The sequence below is a fragment of the Schistocerca gregaria genome, chromosome 2 (genome assembly GCF_023897955.1).
Source record: "Schistocerca gregaria isolate iqSchGreg1 chromosome 2, iqSchGreg1.2, whole genome shotgun sequence".
Classification (NCBI taxonomy): domain Eukaryota; kingdom Metazoa; phylum Arthropoda; class Insecta; order Orthoptera; family Acrididae; genus Schistocerca; species Schistocerca gregaria.
The window spans coordinates 283,157,361-283,172,794 of record NC_064921.1 but is presented as its reverse complement, the minus strand read 5'-3'; the positions used below and the strand labels follow the sequence as shown (position 1 = coordinate 283,172,794).

General features: G+C 41.9%; 1 protein-coding gene across 2 annotated transcripts in view; it reads left to right on the top strand.

The window, feature by feature from the left end:
- The first annotated feature begins 489 nt into the window (after nt 1-489).
- LOC126336870 (protein gooseberry-like) overlaps nt 490-15,434 on the top strand; it is a 214,463-nt gene continuing 199,518 nt past the window's right edge. For both annotated transcript variants that reach the window (XM_050000976.1, XM_050000978.1), the window contains exon 1: nt 490-690. In XM_050000976.1, coding sequence (XP_049856933.1) covers nt 636-690 — 55 coding nt within the window. In that variant the 5' untranslated portion in view covers nt 490-635. The remainder of the gene's footprint in view (nt 691-15,434) is intronic.

Below are 15,434 nucleotides of genomic sequence, written 5' to 3'. Positions count from 1 at the left end.
TCAGACTGAAGATTACAACAACAAACGCATAACGTACGAACTTGTTGATCGCTGTGCGAGGTCGAAGCCCAGCAAATTTATTCTACATTTCAGTGTCTACAAAACACTAAAAAACTAATAACCATTTCATATATGCCACAGAGGCAACAGCTGGGGAAAAGGCGTGTTTTTTCTCTCCCGTGGTGTCCCCGGAACGTTTTCATGCAGGCAGCAAGCAGCTGGAAGCACGGCCTCCCGCGATACAGTTGCTCAAGCAGGCGCCTCCCCTCCACTGACGGGAGGGCGTCTGGGCAATGAACGTAATCAGCTGTGCGAAACGGCTGCGAGCACCCTGGGAGCATGCGTGGGCGTCGCCCCGCCCCCTGGCCAATGGGAGAGAGGGGCGGGGCTTCGGAGGGCGCGTGCGTGGGCGAGAGGCGTGGCCGCAGCCTGGCGCAGGCTCCCCGGCTTGCGGACGCGGGCTGGGGGCTCAGTTGGGCCTCTGCGCGAGGTAAGACAGGTGAGGGAGTTCTCCACGACCGCGGCGCACAGGCGACAGACGACCGACCACCGACCACCGACCACGACTGGGACGTAGCAAGGGCGGCGACCTCGACACCTCAGCTGTTGGCACGCACTACTCACAGCACGACCACATGGCGGTTTCCACCCTCAACATGGCACCCTACTTTACGGGATACCCTTTTCAAGGTAAGTTGTCTCAACGTATTTTGGAATCTTTAGTGATGATTTTCGGAAGTTCTATTGTCGTGGAGTGCTCAATTCGCTCGACCCGTAACTCTCCAACAAGTTCCTGTGTTGTGAGATTTTATCTAACCTGTTTATACACCGAAAAACACCTCTGTGATGTTACGACGTTCTACGGTTTAGCTGCTACTCAGCATCTGGTGCTGCATAATGACGAATTAGAAACTGACCGAAATGTCACGTCAGGACAACGACGCTATTACTTCACTGATTATCCGGAAAGGTTTCGACCGACTTTTTTTTGTACAAATAAACAGAATTTGCCAGTTACAAATTCCATAAATGCACTTATCACGTTCTGTAGCTCGCTTAAGACCATATCTGTATCACAGTTTCCGTGGATTATTTTGGAACATGCTTAAAACTGCTTCTTCACCCGTCAGGGAGTACAAATGAAATTCTTCTAGTGCTCGCTTCGTTCCTAATGTTAATTTCGTGATTTGTTTTGCATGTATCTCCGTACTTTTACGCTCCCTTGAATATTACTCCTAATAGACACCTAATATCCTTAATCCTTTGGAAAGCTCGTTTTACTTCGTAAATGAATGCGTGGTGCTTCAGCCACCGATTCGTACAGGACCATTTGTATTCTGTGTCGTGTACGATCCAGCCTGTCTGTTAGATATCACAATGGTTTTGAAACCGTGTTTATTTTTCTAGTGTCATGAATACAACCACTCCCTTTTATTGTTAATGCCGACATGAAACGTATTTCAGCGGAACCACCACGAATGACGTGTAAATTTGTCAATGGTTTCCTCGCTGTAATTCAGACGTTACTTTCAGGAACACTGTTGACTCGTTTCAGTCTTATATTTTAACGTCTTTCAGTCTCTCGCTTTCGTTAAGTAATACGTTTCCGTATAACAAAATGCACAAATTTCTGTGCTTCATGTCCGCTCTATGAATGTTGCCTGTTGTTTTAACCTAGTGTCATGCACCCGAGCGATTCCAAATGTTCTGCATTATTTTTCCTTGACAGAAACTCTGAAAATATAACAAGTAGTACTATTTCCAAACAGGAATCGAGTACCAGTGTCACAAAATGGAAATCACAAAATATCAAAACAAAATCAGCTTAATAATTTCAGCGGACTCTCTACTTCCATATCTTGTCCTAAACAACAGGATGTTAGTTATTATCGGATCGGCTGTATTCCAGAACAGCCGTGTATACATGTCACGTACATAGAGCCATAAAAAAAATTTGTTGTTAGAGTTCCTTTATTGTGAATTGGACGTGGAACTTTGCCTGTCAGAAGCAACAGAAATTCAGTCTCCTTACCGTTCCCATTTGCATAGAGATAGCACGTATTTTGCCTGATACTGCTGTTCGAATAAATCGTATCATAAATCCATAGCTTTCTGTATGCCGTAATGCGGGATGAAGTAGACAGCTAGAAGCAACTGCGTAAAAAAAAAAAAAAAAAAAGGACAGTGTCTGTTTTCAAAGTTGTGCGCATTCATTCTCGTACCTTTTTCACTGGTAGATTAACGTTTTTGACCTTTGATATTTCAGATTGAATTTGACCTATTTAAAGTTTATTTTTAAATGAGTTTTCGTACTATAGGCCAGTTAATCTTCTTATCCCTCGGACAATGTGTTTATACCAGCCTGAGGATGAATTCGCGGTGCTCGAAAACGGTGTGAAATAAACTAAATTTCTTTGTAAGTAGCTGTCCCAAAAATGGTTCCAAAATACAATATATATTACCGTATTTTACCCTAGAAGTAACACAATCATTAATTAAGGAAAACAAGTGACTATAACGAAGTTTATTTTGCAGTAACTCAATGTTTTTAAATAAGCTGACAACTGTAATTCAAGTCTAAAAATGTGGTCTATTGTATCGTTGGATAACGCAATGTTACTTCGCAGGATACATTTAAGCTCTTCGTGATAATTAGTGTCTGTAGGTCACATGTGTTACTGACATTAGTCATTTAGAATTTAGAATTTTGTTGCGTAAAACCTTGTTATGTAGAGTAAAATCTTAAATTCAAACGAAGGGAAAAAATTTGCTACTGTTTCAGCTATTTAGTTTTTAGACTTTAGCTCAGCCAAACATTTATAGTACTCTACCTTTTCATACATTTATTAAACAGCTAAAATACACGACTCATACGGATGTGTAAATAAATGTATTTTCGCGAAATGTAGCGTTCATTGGCTATCGAGGCAGCTGTTGTCACTATCATTGTACTGCAAAGCATTATATGAGACTCACTATCTCGGCAGCTTATCATTTGTCAATGTCTCGTGAGTCGAACATAAATTTGTTCGTAATCAAATATAAAATCAGAAAATCCAATGTTACGAAATGAAATTCGCAGTCCTATAAATTGTAATCTTTGATTTTAATGAAATATGATCCATCCGCGAATGACACCGACTTCCGATGTATGTTCTTAATTTTTAAGAAACTTAAAACGAAAAAAGGGAACACAATACATCTGCCGTAGCAGAGAAGCCATCAGGGAGCTGGCCTTAAGGATAAAGTATTATTTGTTGCGGTAACGTTTTAATTTTTGGGTAGAAAGGGATATTTTATATAATATGTGTACCATTATTATGTTTTTCTTACTTACTTAGTGCATTGTGACAGATATTTCTTTTTCCATTTGGTCAGCCATACATGTCACCTTCACCTTAAAACTGGAGACGTGAAGTGCTTATTAACCAGGAGTTGCTTTTGAAAAGTCTAGTCTTTCAGATAGCATTCGCTGTTTGTGGAGACGTCTCCCAAAATGCTGTCATGGAAACTGTATTTTAAAGATGAATGTTAAGGCACTCTAAGCATTGCTAATGCTAATTCACACTGACTGCAAAAAAGCTTCGCAGTAAAGTGTAGATTCTTCTTTTAGTATATCGACTGTCAAGCAAACTCGAGAATGTACTTGAAATGATATCGTGGCCCTGTTTAAATCATGATGAACGTGCATCATTTCTTTTTTATTGTCCAAATTTTTGTAATCTGGAGGAGAACCATACAGGATACAAAAATTGTAGAAGATGTAAGTTACTATAGGAAAATGACATATGCTTTTTGCAGATCTGACTTCGAACAAGGAGACTTGTAAATCGTCGTGGCATAAAGGTACAAAATAAGCGCAGTTTATTTCCAAGCTATTTAGATATAAGTAAGCTGAAAACGTTAATGAGATAGTATTTAATAATGACAGCTGCAAAATTATCGCTCAGACATAAAGAAAGAATTACATTTGTCATTTCACGAAAAATAGGAAAAATTAATGAAAATGAAGAAAACTCGTGTAGCTTTATTAGTCTGTTTTTTACGCCAGACTCGTTTCATTATGTCTTTTCCTTGACGTGTCCCAAAATTAAGTATTTTTCGTTTCCACACAGTCTTTATGGCTATTTTTTAAATGGAAATTTTCGTGTCGTTTGGTCATGTTTAGCATCAAGTAAATAACACACAACAGACCGAGACAGCTGGTGTGAAAGAACGACACATAAATGGAAGACGCGAGGGAACGTGAAACACAGCTAATGATCTGTCAAAACTTTGTGAACTTCTTCCGGAATAAATTAATACAAACGAACAGATCCAACCTGCAGATTCTCTCTCCCCAGCTTCATCATTACTAATACGCTGCCCGATAACCTTGCTAAAAGTGTCAAAAAAATTTTTGTGTGATTATTCTTCTTCTAGTCCTCAATAGATTTTGGCTTGTCAGCATACACTTTAGATTTCAAAAATACCCACAGAAAAAAGTCACAAAGCGAATCATGTGTGGCCAAAGCGGAAAACAAGACGTTCTGGAGACATTTTGCCTAAGGCTGCCATGAATGTTCTAGCTATGTGATGTAACGCACCGTCGGAACTACAACGACTTTACTATTATGAACATTCTTGCGTCGCATTTCCTACATGGCGAACAGTGGCAACATAATAATAATAATAATATCACTCTGACGTTACTGTGGCAGTGCCACCTCCTTCGTTCTTTTAAAAAATATGGACGCTTCGTAGCACAAAAGTTACTTTGTGATATGGCTTATATCCTGTGTGCAAAACATGTGACGTGCTTGCTGATCTCTGGGCTATGGTTGTTGCACCACTCGGAGCTTGTGATGCCAAGTAATATCACATGCAACAGCCATCGTAGACTTATTTCCGGGATTTGCGAATGCCGACTAACTGATCGCGCTGGACTTTTGATAACGACTAATACCAGAATGTTGCCGAAACAAAAGCTGCGTTCTACGACTCTGCTATACATTTGAAAAACTTTTCAACTGCGATCGTACTATGTACGTTTGAGCAACGGTTCATTATGACGTAGTGTTCTGAACCGCGCTGCGCCTTGATGCCAACTCAACTTTTTAGGAAGCCGTATTCAACAATGGCGCGCAATTTAAAACAGGTCATTGTTTCTGCCGCACCCTGTGAATGCAAATGGCGCTGTGAGAAAATAGTTGTGGTCTCCCAACAATAATAAAACTATGCTATGAAACTGCCGCCGGTCACCAAACTGATGAAATATTTAGAAATTTTATTGATATAACAGGTTTAGGGCAGTGAGTTTATCACCAGATGCGTCTCCGTATATTTATGGGAGTAATTTAGCAATAGGTAGCTGTCTCACAATACTGATCTCATCATATAGGAATGTCTGTCCTCAATATGTCATCCGTTGACAAAATATGTAGCGTGAAGAATAGTCTTTTTTCAACGTTTGATAACATTATTGATGACACCTGAATGAAACGTTGGTTATAGGAATTCTTAAGTAGCGAGGGTATCACCACTGACAAGCCTTTGTTACACAGTGGGTCGTGTAACCCGTTTCGTAGTCGCAAGGTATCCTAAAGAATATTGTGTCCGGTCAATAACTGCTTTACTTAAACATCCAAAGCAAATCAATAGACATTAATGAAAAGTCGTTGTCTCGTTGTTTAGACGAAGTGTTCATCATACGGTGCGATAAGTAGGTGCCCTGTCAAGATAATCCTCATAATTATTTATAAACAAATATTTATGTAGCATATCGCACCAGCTGTTACTATAGCTCGTAGAAAACATTTAACTTTTCCTTAAGACACCGCAAGCAAGCGAAGAAAATCAGTGAAGAGCATCTGTGCACAGCGTCTGTAAACGAAACGAAATAGAAAGGATGTGTGCTCTGTGCCTATTTTATTTTCTCCGAATGTTTTCTAACACTCAATATCAGATAACTCCGAGTCCTAAAATAAAGAGTGAGAAGATACTCTTGATTCTCTGCTCGCATCACAGTAACTAAAAGCGTATATTAACTTATCCATTTTAACGTAGGAAAAACGTTAGCTAGCTGTTTTTACGGTGATGTCGTGTGGTATTCAGCGCCACGGTGGATAAGCGCAACTCACTTTTATGTGTTTTCTACCGTTGCTGCAGGGTCGTGTTGGAAGCAATAAATGAAACATGTCCCTGTTTCTTGCAGGTGCTTTGTAACAGTACTTTGCTGCATATAGCCGGGTTTTAAGCTCCATTTTGCTATGTGTTACAGCCGCTGCTGCACAATTTACACACGGAACGGGGAACGTTAGTCTTGATCACAAAAGAATATTTTACGGGTCTGTTTGAGGTAGCTAACACCTTGAAAGTATTTATAACGAGGTTTTCTGTATTTTAACAACGTTTTTCTAAGAAAATGTGAAACAGTCAAGAGCGATTTGAATAACAGAGTTTGGATTTGTTGAGAAAAGGCATTGTCAGTTATATCTGACTTCCATGTTTTACTAAGGTAATGATGTTGGATTTACTCCACTCAGCAGCATTGCTCTTTCTCCATATCACCGTAATATTACTCGATATCAACATGTACTTCTTGTGTTTTGAACAATGTTCTCAGAAGCGAAATTGCTGCGACGATTCCCGAGGAACACACATTAGCAGTTTTCTGAGTATGGCAGCTTCGTAGACACAAATGCATGGTTCGTCACTGATAAAAATAAATTGATCAGATGCACTTAAAATATTGCGCCCGCTGTTTCCACGATGATTGGTTAATTAGCGTCTTTCGTAGTTGAAGAAAATATACTGATTGTGACTTGAGACGCTACGTATTGGAACGAGAGTAGGATGAACGAAAAGGTTAAAACTGCTTGTTACATGTGGGTAGTCAAGTATCTGTGATGAACTATTGTCCATACATATTTCCTAATTATTCTGCGTTTGTAATTACTTCTGTAGCTCTATTCGCCTATGTCGACGTCAGAATATTTTTATGTTATTTTACTGTCAGAAAATGAAAACACTTCATGCACGATTTTCATTCTGAGTAAATTCCGTGTAGTAAATTCCATTTTTAAAAGTGAGGTGCCTCATAAGGCTGACAAACCGCACTCGAAGGCTATTTTGTCACAAAAAAAGGAGAGAGACTATGTCTTACAATCTTTCTGGAAACAAAAATCAATAGATGATCATTTGTTAGAATTTTTAGTTTGCTTTCGGTCGATGGTAGAGCGAAGCCTCAGGATGTGTAGCTCTTCAATGCATTATTTTATGTTCGTTACAGAAAGTAAAAATAGCGAAATATATAAACGAAATACCACTATAATTAATGTGATTTTATTTCCCTCAATTGATCCTTGTAGGTGTTCTTGTGCTTGAAGACACGGGGGAGAGAGTCTAAAGAAGAAACAAATAAATGCTCACAAATGCTGAATGACGACAAATATACTCGTATAACTATGTTTTGCTAGAAGGCAGATAACGTTTAACATTTTCTATGTAGGCTAGGTCTAGGAGTTCGGACATCCAGGATGAAGGTTCCTTCGTTTTGTCAGTAGGAAACATGAAACTAAGTACCAACACCGTGCGTAGGTTCCTGGGCGATAACTCGAAGCAGACAAGAAAATCAGCAGCATATCTGTCTACTCACATCTTAATATGTTGTGGAATAATTTCATTCATATGAGACCAACAGCTGTGTGTTTGCGTATATTTGTTAATCAGTGCTCAACGATAACTGCAGCAGTGTTTCGTAGCACTCGGTAAAATATTGTGCCTGAATGAAACCAGCTAGGAAATTTACAACATACGAAACATTTAGATGTGTGATCACAGCAGATTTGGCTCAGACGTCGGCCATTATTTCAGACACTAAAAGGACGTAGTGTTGTTACTGACCGACGAGTAATGTAAGGCAATATGAATAACTTTGTTTTGCGTTTTGTTGGTAGGAGACTTTTATTTGGAAGTGGAACATCATTTGATCGGTCATTTGCTAATATAAGGTCTCAAAATTACACTCGCACTGCCCATACATTTATCGGGTTACATTCTGCTGATTCCGGTCCCAGTTATTAGTGAAATCACAACTGGTGGCCGAGGTCAGGCAATATCAATGCCACAACAGGCATGTGCGTGCGTCTGTGTGTGTGTGTGTGTGTGTGTGTGTGTGTGTGTGTGTGGTTGTGTGTGTCAACCCCCTTTACACTGGAGAGAATGGAAGCGAACATAAGGGAATGCGCATTAGTAACAAAACGCCATTGTTCACTACCGTTGTGAACAGTCCGCCTCCATAGGTGAGGGTCAACACGGCAGGATGCCATGCAAGGGGCTCGGGTTCATTCCCTGTCGGGTAGGAGATTTTCACAGTTGGGGGACTGCGTGTTGCGTTGTCTTCATCATGATTTCATCATTTTCGACACACAGGTCGCCGAAGTGGTGTTAACTAAAAAGATTTGCGACTGGTCTACGCAAAGGAAGGCTATGGCCATACGCACATTTCATTTATCTGTGAACAACTTTTACCCTAGCGCTAACGGAAGGGAGCACGAGACAACGAACAGCCTGAAACGCTGCGTCATTAGTTTTTGGCGCTAATAATCGGCACACGGGATACAGCACTATGAAACTGGTGACACGATGCAAAATCGGTGATATTAAAGGAGGGTTATTTTGCTTGGCGAGCGCACTATTTTTAACGAAGTAAGCAAAATGGCGTGGGAAGGGAAGGATTTATGTATCTCAGTTTGTACGTAAACGTGAGATTCATGGAGGAAGTGCACTTAACACTGATTTGCAACTTCACCTTTCCTTAGTACTAGTCCAAAACTTCACACATATTCCTGTTGACAATTTTCGATCGTTTTCACAGGTGAGGATAAAATTTAAACGCAGAATATTTTTGCCGAAGGCCAACACAACCTACAGAAAGGCTAGCACTTACGCTCTGTTTACTATTAACAAGAGACATTTATGTTAGTGATTGTTTGGCATTTCAGTGGCTGCTATATATATCAAATAGTTTGTGATGTCTGCAGTGACATACTCCAAGAAATTCAAGGATGTCATTAAAGTTGACGTAAGGAAGATAATGCCAATAAAATATGATTAATGAAATATACGTATGACCTCTCACGTAGGCTACTTGGTAAAATCTGGTATGTAGCCTAGTTTGTTAGAAGGCAGAAAACGTGATCCCGAGTGAAACATTTTTATTTATGATTAAAAATCTCTTAACATAGCAGTGATGCATCAACCATGTCTGTACAGATATCGTGGAAATAGGCAACGAGAATGATTGGGTATTTCGTATATTTTTAATTTTAACAAGTGCAAGAGATAGGTATTCACGCTTGTTTACTTTCAAGGAAATGTATTGTGCTTTACATTTTGAATAAGAAGAATTACAAAGCTTGTGCTTATTCACTCCGTTCCCGCGTGATGCAAGCATCTAATGAATGTATCATCTTTCTGACTTCCCTAGAAGGGCCTTTGAGTACTTAGGTACTTTTCTACCAGTCTTATTTCCTTTCCTTCGGCGTTTGTGCTGCGGTTCTATTGGAACCCAGAAGCATACATAATACACTCCTGGAAATTGAAATAAGAACACCGTGAATTCATTGTCCCAGGAAGGGGAAACTTTATTGACACATTCCCGGGGTCAGATACATCACATGATCACACTGACAGAACCACAGGCACATAGACACAGGCAACAGAGCATGCACAATGTCGGCACTAGTACAGTGTATATCCACCTTTCGCAGCAATGCAGGCTGCTATTCTCCCATGGAGACGATCGTAGAGATGCTGGATGTAGTCCTGTGGAACGGCTTGCCATGCCATTTCCACCTGGGGCCTCAGTTGGACCAGCGTTCGTGCTGGACGTGCAGACCGCGTGAGACGACGCTTCATCCAGTCCCAAACATGCTCAATGGGGGACAGATCCGGAGATCTTGCTGGCCAGGGTAGTTGACTTACACCTTCTAGAGCACGTTGGGTGGCACGGGATACATGCGGACGTGCATTGTCCTGTTGGAACAGCAAGTTCCCTTGCTGGTCTAGGAATGGTAGAACGATGGGTTCGATGACGGTTTGGATGTACCGTGCACTATTCAGTGTCCCCTCGACGATCACCAGAGGTGTACGGCCAGTGTAGGAGATCGCTCCCCACACCATGATGCCGGGTGTTGGCCCTGTGTGCCTCGGTCGTATGCAGTCCTGATTGTGGCGCTCACCTGCACGGCGCCAAACACACATACGACCATCATTGGCACCAAGGCAGAAGCGACTCTCATCGCTGAAGACGAAACGTCTCCATTCGTCCCTCCATTCACGCCTGTCGCGAAACCACTGGAGGCGGGCTACATGATGTTGGGGCGTGAGCGGAAGACGGCCTAACGGTGTGCGGGACCGTAGCCCAGCTTCATGGAGACGGTTGCGAATGGTCCTAGCCGATACCCCAGGAGCAACAGTGTCCCTAATTTGCTGGGAAGTGGCGGTGCGTTCCCCTACGGCACTGCGTAGGATCCTACGGTCTTGGCGTGCATCCGTGCGTCGCTGCGGTCCGGTCCCAGGTCGACGGGCACGTGCACCTTCCGCCGACCACTGGCGACAACATCGATGTACTGTGGAGACCTCATGCCCCACGTGTTGAGCAATTCGGCGGTACGTCCACCCGGCCTCCCGCAAGCCCACTATACGCCCTCACTCAAAGTCCGTCAACTGCACATACGGTTCACGTCCACGCTGTCGCGGCATGCTACCAGTGTTAAAGACTGCGATGGACTCTGTATGCCACGGCAAACTGGCTGACACTGACGGCGGCGGTGCACAAATGCTGCGCAGCTAGCGCCATTCGACGGCCAACACCTCGGTTCCTGGTGTGTCCTCTGTGCCGTGCGTGTGATCATTGCTTGTACAGCCCTCTCGCAGTGTCCGGAGCAAGTATGGTGGGTCTGACACACCGGTGTCAATGTGTTCTTTTTTCCATTTCCAGGAGTGTATGTTTCCTTCTATGAGCAACATTACATTCCCTTCGCACCGCTCGGTCGCTCACGCTACTTCATGTCAACAACAACAAGAGCAGACAAAATAGCAGACCAAAGCTCGCTGTACTGCTAATGGCGAAGCGGAGAGTTTGCGAACTTCCTTTTTGCTGGTCTGCTGAAGACGGATAACCAGTGGAACACAAGGGAATGCGAAGCGAACACGACCGAATACCGTTTGCTCGCACGCGTGAGCAGAGAGGATTCTCTTTCGCTGTTTTACGTTCGTTCCAGTATAAACTGAGTTCAGAGGCAGCACTTCTGATGACAGAATATTGCCCATATAAAAATAGGTGCCACTTTACAGGTGGTCTCTCGTTAATAACCGTTGGACATGTACCGTAATTGAAGTTCCAGAGTGGAATAAAATATTTACAGATACTGTCATTATTTTCACTTACGTGTAGCAATGCGTATAAGCCGATATAAATCGCTATACTAATAACTTTGCTTGTATGCTCAGAGCATGGTCACTGCAACTTTTGTTAACATACAATAAATTATTTATAACAATGAGATGGGCGATGTTCGATACATATCGTGCTTCATATTGTTGATCTGAAGCACTTGAAGTAAGGTAACAGAGTCGGAATTTCTGGCATTGATCACGAAGTAATTCATTTCAACTTCGTGTTAAACGCTTTACACAGCAATATTTTCTACCGTTTCATTCACGTTTATTTTTTTTTATATTTCTTTCACTCTTTTTCTATGCTTCTCTCTTCTAAAAATGGTTCATTTAGCCTCAGTTTTTCTAATTAGTTCTTTTTCTGGATATCTTTAACTTTATAACTTGTCATTCAATGAGAAAAAATGTGGTTCCTCAAGGCCTCCGTCGTTTAAGCCACCGGTGTCGCAGTACATAGGATATTCAATAATAATATAAAATATATACGATATTATGATTGACAACATTTACAAGTTCTTGGGTTTTGCATCCAAAGAGCCATTTTCTTTTTATGCGCTATTTCGACAACTTAGTTGTCTTGTTGGGTGTCGAGGGCCTGAAGGATAACATGATTGGCAATGAATTAGAATAAAGTGCCTAGACGTAATTTATATATCAGACAATCGAATGGAGAACTTGAATATTACTGTAATCTTCTTTCCTTTTGCTTGACCTGGAAATATTCCTTCCATCATTAAATTCGCATCAAATCATTTATTCTAAAGTTGTTTAATTACTTGCGTCTGCTTTAACTATCATCTTATTAACTTATCGGCCATAGTTGAATATGCTTTGCCTCGGATGGTTTTCTCATGTAATTCTTTCAGCTTTTTCTTTCATTGTTTTGATATATACAATAAATGCCCGCAGAGTATCTAAATGATTTTAGATAATTATCATTTAGGCAATAGTGTGGTGTCTTGCATCTTTCCTAAACTTTGATTTACTCTGCAGAAAGGAGCCGCAGGACATAATTTTCATTTACAGTGCCAGCGTTTGAAAGATTGTGAGTATCCATTCTTTAATACATTCAGTGCTGACAACATTTCAAGTAGTAATTGACAGACTCATGCTATTCTTCATATCAGACATTCTCCACGAAATCTTCTACATTACTGACAAGAGGCGTTCATGCGTCACTGCAATGAAAGAAAACTACGTTACTGGTTGGTTGGTTGGTTTGGGGAAGGAGACGAGACAGCGAGGTCATCGGTCTCATCGGATTAGGGAAGGACGGGGAAGGAAGTCGGCCGTGCCCTTTGAAAGGAACCATCCCGGCATTTCCTTGGAGTGATTTAGGGAAATCACGGAAAACCTAAATCAGGATGGCCGGACGCGGGATTGAACCGTCGTCCTCCCGAATTCGAGTCCAGTGTCTAACCACTGCGCCACCTCGCTCGGTCTACGTTACTGATACCAACAGAATTTCTTCTGAATTCCTGGCTTCACCCTGAAGTTGAGCGTTCGGACAGTAAATGTTATGACAGACCCAGCAAAAACGTCCTCAAGTAATTTCGCTCTTTGAAGACAATTATTTTGCACTTGATGCGGCAGTTTATTTGAAGCTTCAGATAAAAAATGATAGGGAAAAGTCCACTTACTTCGGCTAATGACGTTAAAAAAAATTCAAAGTAAGCCACACCAGCTCCTACTTCCATTTGGGGTACAGCTATTGTTTCTGAATCGATGAGTTCTAGTCTCTGTTCAACGGTAATAAAGGCACACGATATTAGAACTAATACTATAGCCCGACATTTAAAATGCATTCAAAGTCTTATGCGAGAGGGCGCTGAAAGTAATGCCTCCGAATATTTTATATGAAAAGTCTTAAAGCTTTTTAAATAAAACAAACGTTATTAACATTCAACATCATTATTCTTCGTGTCCACGTTTTTATATAAAAAGATAAGTCATCCCGGCGGCGAACACATTTCTCCCGACGAGGACCAGTTTCTTGTGCCGTCACTGTGGAATGTTCGATTTCGTTGACGGAGCCACCAGCCTCGCCTCCACTTGCACCGCTTCATCGCTATTAGTGGGAAGTCCTCGAAGGTATTCAAGGTTTGGAAAGATATGCATATCTGATATCATGCAAGAGGGTATTTGGCCCGAGAAGACGCGCCAGGCCTCAGCGCCACACACACCCGGCACTCTGTCCCACTCCAAGCAGTGTGTAAGCCTAGGGACTGCTGGCCTCAGCAGTTAGGTCCCACAGGAACTTACCACAGAATTCATTTCATGAACAACGCAACGTCTCACATTACTGATGATATAAACACCACCATACACAACATTTATGGTATGGATTTCAATTCGGGGCACGTTTTCTGCGGTTATAAACTCTATTAAAGCGTGCTGTTTCCGATTCAACACATATTTCCATTACACACCGTTGTGTTACACGCTAGTTTGGAGACCTCCAAAGGCAGAGGGTTGGAGCTTACGTCAGCGAAGCGGGAAAGTCGACTGAGTAATAGGCATGACACGTCATACCTCAACCGATATTGAAAACAGAAAAAAAATCAGAAGCATTACTTTTCAGCACATCCTCCTGTGTTCCGTGTCATGTGCGGATGCACACATACTCCCCGAACTCTTACGGGATTTGGTAAGAATGCCTTCCACGAGTAATGAGTGTGTTGGGTTCGAATGGTTCAAATGGCTCTGAGCACCATGGGACTTAACAGCTGTGGTCATCAGTCCCCTAGAACTTAGAACTATCTAAACCTAACTAACCTAAGGACATCACACACATCCATGCCCGAGGCAGGATTCGAACCTGCGACCGTAGCAGTCGCGCGGTTCCGGACTGCGCGCCTAGAACCGCGAGGCCACCGCGGCCAGCGAGTGTGTTGGGGTGGAACACTACGAATGTAGTGTGTGGACGTACAAGATGAGAATGTGGGTCTCGCGGGAGGCTTACGCGCGATAGTTCCTGCAGTCGCACTATCCTCTGTGCCCTCGGTGGCTCAGATGGATGCCGGCACGACAGCTCAGCGTGTTCGGTCAGAGGGTTAGCTGCCCTCTGTAATAATAATAATAATAATAAAAACTGAGTCAACGGCTCAACACTGAACTTCAACAGGTGTCATAGGACATCTACACCGAACAAATGCAACGAACAAAATCGAACAAAATGAGAACAATAATAAAAAGATGGTAGAGCGTCTGTCCTGCAAGCAGGAGAGCCCGGTCGGGGCACACATTTTCACCTGTCCCCGTTGATATATATCAACGCCCGTCAGCAGCTGAAGGTATTAACTTAAATCTAATTTCGTTCTAGTAACATATGTCCATCATCTGTTTTGTTAGAAGATATCTGATTTCATCTATCCAATCCATTTTTAACATCCTGCTATCGGCCACATTTCACAGACTTCTAGTTATTCTACTTCACTTTCCAAACTATTAACTTTTTTTTTAGTACATCGCTGTGTTCCTATACTCGGTTACAGTTTCAGAAACGACTTTCTCAGGTTCCCTCCAGTACGTGTCTTTCATTGAGGTACGCTTTCGTCAGTCAGTCACTAGATCGCTACATTCCACTTTCCCCAGTGGGTGGCAGTGGAAATGTTCATAGAAAACACAGCATACCTATTACTGCTCCACAGTGGTATTCAATCATAATACGGTACTTTTTTTAATAATTAATCCCTTTGTCGAAACTGGCATGTCATTGGAAATCTCACTAATGAAAGAGCGCTCTTTCGTTCCAGACGCAACGTTTTGTTTCTTACAAGGGAAAGAGCATGCCTTTTGTTTCTATCGTCTCTATATTTGGTATCACTCATACTCATAAATAATGATGTGAATGATGAGTACGTCTGTTAAAAGGAAATTGACGGTATTGTGAGTTCTTATGAGTGCCGCTGGCAACACGATGAACGTTCGGTGCTTTTACGACAGGTAAGTGATGAGCAATACGAACGTCGTCGCGAAAGATGTACTGCCAT